This window comes from Melozone crissalis, unplaced genomic scaffold (genome assembly GCF_028551555.1).
Source record: "Melozone crissalis strain CALT ecotype California unplaced genomic scaffold, PUWL_Pcris_2 ptg000012l_1, whole genome shotgun sequence".
NCBI classification, from domain to species: domain Eukaryota; kingdom Metazoa; phylum Chordata; class Aves; order Passeriformes; family Passerellidae; genus Melozone; species Melozone crissalis.
In genome coordinates this window covers 6,682,035-6,687,939 of record NW_026535790.1, presented here as the reverse complement: position 1 = coordinate 6,687,939, position 5,905 = coordinate 6,682,035, and the positions used below count along the sequence as shown (strand labels likewise).

General features: G+C 47.2%; 1 protein-coding gene across 2 annotated transcripts in view; it reads left to right on the top strand.

Moving 5' to 3' along the window:
* Window positions 1-929: 929 nt before the first annotated feature.
* Window positions 930-5,905, top strand: part of TXNDC11 (thioredoxin domain containing 11) — a 28,800-nt gene continuing 23,824 nt past the window's right edge. Inside the window, exons 1-2 of one of the 2 annotated variants that reach the window (XM_054270750.1) lie at window positions 930-1,075; window positions 5,478-5,694. In XM_054270750.1, the coding sequence (XP_054126725.1) occupies window positions 930-1,075; window positions 5,478-5,694 (363 nt within the window). Of the gene's footprint in view, window positions 1,076-5,477; window positions 5,695-5,905 lie in introns of those variants that run through there. The other variant, XM_054270751.1, reaches the window with a different exon arrangement.

The following is a 5,905-nucleotide window of genomic DNA, read 5'->3' as shown; positions in this document are numbered from 1 at the left end:
CCCCCCCCCCCCCCCCCCCCGGTTACTTTTCTCTGTTCCTTACATAATTAGAAGAGCTTTAACAATGACCTCAGTAGTTCAAATGTAGTCATTGGGCATACGTTGGCTGTGTAAAGTGTTGAACCAAAGTTCAGTGATAACCCATACATGACATGGATGCTGTGTCCCTTTCACTTCACAAAAGCACAACAAATTTGAAACCAACCCCTCGTGTGCTTCAGCCTTAGCTTGGGGCTCTTGCGAAGTGACTGCTCCTCCCAGGCTGGGTTCGGGACACTGGAGTAGGACACGAGCTTGGTGCTGGAAATGCCACCTGCTGTAGTGCTGATTTTTTTACATTGTTTGTAATAAAGTGAGTGTGAGACAGAGTACTGTGGACACTGTTATTTGTGTGACAAAACCTGATTGTATCGTGTGCCTTTCTGAATTGTTTTCTCAATTTTATGCTTTCATTGTTTAATGTAAGTGCTCTGTAAATCACTGGAAGTAATTCTAGACAAAACTAAACATGACATCCTTGTTCTCTAAGGCCGGTGTGAAATCTTTCCTGCTGCGGGGTGGGGCTGTTGGGGAATAGTAGCTGCTGGGCGGTCGGGGATTATCCACCGGCTGATGCCGGCCGGGGGCCTGGTAACGGTGCCGATTTCGAGAGCAGGAGCCGAGCACGGCAATCGCCGTCCCGTTCCTCCCGCTGCCAAGCGCAGGAGGCGAGCACAGCAATCCCCGTCCCGCTTTTCCCGGCGCCGCGGGCAGGACCCAGAGCGCCGGGCGGGGTGTGCGCCTGCTCGGGCGGGCAGACGTGGCGGCGGCGGGTTGGCGGGAGGAGCGGCCGCCCCGCCCGGCCCGGCGCGCCTCACGGGCGGGCGGTGGGGGACGTGTGCGAGCGGGAGCGGCTCGGGGCCCGCGGCCCTGCCCCCCTCGGCCGGGCCATGTCGGTGTGCGGCGGCCCCGGCGACGCGGCTGCCCCGCGACTGCGGCCCCGCGCCGCCCTGATGGCGCGGCGGCCCGAGCTGCTGTGCGGCGCGGCCATCGTGCTGGGCTGCGCCTTCCTCATCGCCCTCAAAGTCACCTGCAGGTACCGGCGGGGGAGCGGGCGGACCCGGGGCTCGGCCAGGGGGGAGCTGCCGCCGGTCCGCCGCCGTTCCCAGAGGCGGTGCTGCACCGGGGCCTGGGGCAGAGCCGCCGGCGGGGCCTGGAGGGCCGGGGTCGCCCAGCGGTGCCGTGTACCCGCTGCGGCCGGGCCGCGTCGGGCACGGGCAGCCCCGGGCTGGGGGACGGATCCTCCTCCCGGGCCCCACCACGTGCGGTCCTCAGGGCGGCTGGGACCGGTCGCGTGTTGGGGGGACAGCCATGTCTCCCTCAGCAGGATGGCAGCGGGGCGGGCAGGGTCAATAAGAACGTGGGTGGGGAGGGAGCGGAGTGTTTTAGAGACATCTGCCCCACCGCGGGTGTCGTGCTGTGGCGGCAGATTCGCGGGGCACCCACTTCTGAGGGCATCATCAGGGTATGCAGGGTGGTGTCAGGGGGTGAACCAGGCTCTCTGCTCGGTAGGGCTCAGGAATGTGACAGGAGGCAATGGGCAGGAACTGATGCCCAGGAAATTCCACTTGAACCAGAAGAAGAACTTCTTTCGTTAGTGACTGGGCACTAGGACAGATTGTACAGTGGGGCTGTGGAGTCTCCCTTTCTGGAAATATTCCGAAACCATTTGGACATAATCCTCTGCCATGTGCTCTGGAATGACCCTGCCTGAGCGGGGAGGTGGAACCAAAGGACCTACTGTGGTCTCTTCCAGCCTGCCCCGTGCTGTGGCCCTGTGACAGGCACGTTGTTGAGATGGAGCTGCTTCTGCTCATCTCCGGAGGTAGCTGGGACCTCTCGCTGCCGCCGAGCGGGCTCTGGGCCGCTGCCCTGCCCTCAGCGCTCTCGGCATCGGCGTGGCCAAACGAGTCTGTCCTGGCTCAGGTGTTGATGTCACATCATCCCTTTGCCTGCACCTGCTTCGGACACGAAGGTGTTCGGTGGTTTCTCTCCCAGTCTGGTGGTGCTCCTCTTGGGAGCTGGAACTTCCTTCTTTGCAAAGGGCTCTGCAGTTCCTGTTTGCCCGGAGCTGGTGGACGTGGAGCCAGGACATGTTTGTATTGGAGGGCGGGGAGCAGCGGCAGTGAGCAGTGGGCACAGGCTGCTCGGTTCTGGAGCCTAAACCAGGCTCTAAATATTCTGCATGGGTTTTAGGTCAATGTGACTGTTACGTGCTCCAGGTCACACTATATTAAGAACATCGACTGCACTTGGGGTTTAATTTTGAGATTAGGAGAAGGCTACGAGGTGCTGAGGGGAATGTCCCTATTCCCCAGTGTCTGACAAATTTTGTTCCACAAAACACTTGATTCACAGGTAATGCATCTGAAAAATGCTAAGGCTTTCTTTGCTTACTTGTCCACAAAGGGTGTGTTACTTGAATCAGAGGGAATTTTAAGTCTGTCAATGAGTGCCTCAGAGGAGCTGTGCCTCCATTCCAGGAGGCTGTATTTCACAGTGACCTGATAATGTAGATGAAATTGCAAAGCTCTTGCCGTATTTCACAATGTGTGGTGAAGGATTTCTGAACATAATGACCTCCCTGGTGTTACATTACTAAGAAAATAATACTTTTTTTTGTACTTACAATGATGCTTCCTGCTCTCCTGTATTCAAAACCTGCATATTCCTTTCATTTTACTGCTAGCTGTGTTTGAAAGCTCATCGATGGAATGTGATTGGAATGTGGTTCTCACTACCTTGTAATCTAGAAGTTTGGTTAATGGGGTTCAGCTTTTCAGATTGTGGTTAAATAGACTAATATCAGTTAGGTATTCCTTGTTTGGTTGCTGTCAGAAATATAGAAAATTAGGTGTAAACATTCCTTGTGAAGTTTGGAGCATGGTTAATTGCACATGTTAACTATAAGTACAGGACATAGTTTCTCACCACATGTCAGTATGATTTACTAGCAAGACACAGCACCAGGGCATTGGTTCTTACAATATATAACTTTCTATATCAATGGATAAAAAGTACAGAAAGGGAAAATTCCTATACTGCAAGGCAGTCCATTAGTCGGATTTGATGTCTTGCAAGTTTAGAGTGACTCAAGGAATAGGCAAATGAGACCTGACCTAGCATGGTATGAAAGCCTGTGGTCTAGAACCTGAATTATTTCTGGCACTATGCAAATGTCTTTAAAACAAGCCCACTCTCAGGATTGTGCAATCAAAGGGGCTGCTGGTCCTGTTGGCACTTGCATATGCTTCCCTTTATTACCATGGTGTTCTCATAGAAAGCTTAAGTTTTTGTAGGCTCTGGCAGCAGCTAAATAACACAATTAGTGTTTTAAAAAACAGTTTGTGCTTATTATGTAATGTTTCTTATGTAATCCTCAGTGTATATGTGTGTAAATTTTAGGGGTGTTCTTAGGGAAATTAGTCAAGGTATTCTATTATATGTTTGGTATTGCCGAGGAGGACACTGCTTAGCAAATCTCTTTAAGCAGCTGTTAGCTATTGATTTATTATGTTTTCATTTTAATAGTTACTGGAGTTTTTGTCACATTTGAAGGTAGTCATGTAGTTTCTGACTCACTCATGTCACGGGATTTCTGCTGATGTGTTCTACCCATTCTTAAAATTTGGAGCCAATTCATTATCTAATTTTTAGGTCTTAGGCTGTAATTCTTGAACCAATCATCCTCTTTCTATTTAATTCAGTAGAGGAAGCAGAGGTTTTAATCATATTGAGATTGTCTGTTTTCATTAAACTAGATGGAGAGGAGAAATTCTAGCTGCTGTCTCTCAAGAAGTATTGAGCTTTCAGCAGCTGATCAGCCTGTGAGTGCCAGAGCTCACACCTGAGCTGTGTCCTGTCCAGCTGGCAGGCAGAAATCATGGCAAGAAGCTGCAGTTTGGATAAGCATGGGTGCAGGAATGGCAGGGAACCAGAGGTGTTGGTTGTGAGGTGTCTGAAGAACTTGAGGGTTGGGAAGGAGGTGCTGAGATGGTGTCTGGGGGAGAAGGGAAGGAACACAGGCAGAAGTCCATAGAAGAAAGTAGATTTTTGATAATCTGTGTAAAAACATAATGTTGTGACTGGATGAATTAATGAATTATAAACAGGAGGAACCATTTAAAATTTTCAAAATTCTGATTTTGAAGATATGATTTTGAAGCAATTTTACATACAAATTAAGAATTTTTGTAACTTGTGATATGTACTGAGGGCAATTCTAAAATGTTAAAGCTTAAGTGAGTAGCCTGGAAATGAAGAGACAAGCTACAATACAGGTTTTTGCTGTATTATAAAGACAAAGATACTTCTTAAAAATTAGATAGATTGTAAAGTTTGAAAATGTGGCAGAGTTTTTAGGAGGTTGCTTAATATATGAGGTTGACAGTGTTCAGGACTCAATAATTTTATCACAATTAATAAAATTTTAACCTCACAAAGATCAAATATCAGATAATAAGATTTTTATAGTGGCTTTTTATTGCAAGAAAGTAAAAGAAATGCACACAAAGTAAAGGAATACACAGTCTTTCCTAAAACTTCCAGTCTTGTTATGAGCCATGGCAAAATTGAGCATGACAGTGTTGTCCAGTTTTCAGTCTGGCTTACTCTAGTGTAAATATAGCTAGGGAAAAATTTTAAAATGAAGACTGTATAAAAAGAGAGTCACACATTCACTTGTGTTTAAGGCAGATTATAGCATGGCAACTTCTGAACACCTGGGAAGTCCCAAATTCTGGATTGTTTGATGGCTGATTGGATAGAAAGGGTTTCCTGAGTATTTGGTTTATTTCTTTGTATTACTTAGTGGCCAATCTGATTTCTCTTAAAAAACTCCATCTCATAATCTCTTTAAATTTAGACTATTTGTTTATACTGTGATGAGCCCTGAGCAGTTTGCAGTCCCTCCTCTGATCAGTAAAATAAACTAGTGCATATTTATATATCTTTTCCTAATAGAATATAAAGCAAAGGGAGTATAGAATACTGTAAAACAAAGCATAAGGCAGGGTAATAGGCTCTGTTTATATAAACAACACATCACAAAACTTTATGACCAGTATCTCTTTTCTTATCAGGCTGCTGTTACCTAAGGTACAAGTGTTAAAAGAGGATGAGGCCAGGGAAGAAATCAAAAGAAATCACTCTTTCTGGTAATTTTATGCTCTACAGCAACCAGCCATTAGAGTGTGAGCTAACATACCCATAAGCACAGTGCATGGTATCAGAGTGTGAGTTTCTAAAGCTTGTGAAGGGTGATCTTTAGATTTTTATAGTATTTCATGAAACTAACTCAGATAACATAAACTGTAGTCATTCTGCATCAATTTTGTCATTGTGTGACTTTTGCTAAGAATAAAACTTAGGGCCTTGGGCACCCTTTTTTAACTGCTGCTGTACAGTCTCAATAACCACTCTTAATTTTCTTCCTGCAGCCGAGCAAAAGATGTAACAATGCCAGCGAAGCTTCCAGTGAATTTTTTCTCCCCGAGATCTGCAGTGGTTGATCTGTTCCGGGGGCAGTTGGACTACGCAGAGCAGCTCCGGCAGGACTCAGAAATTGTGCTCTACTTCTTCTACGCGCCCTGGTGCGGGCAGTCCATCGCAGCCAGGGAGGAGATAGAACACGTGGCCAGCAGGTTGTCAGACCAGGTAACTCCAGAGAAAATACCAATCTTAAACATCACCTGGTAGCTTTTCAGTGTCCAAGCTGATGATGTTGTCTGTCTTCTCATGAGAAACAGTAGGACTTGAACACTCACATTTTAGGGAAACTCATCAGTCATCTTAAATTTAATTTAGCTTACAGAGTGGTACAATAAATGGAGACAGCCTGTGGTTCCTGCTCAATTGTCTGTTATTT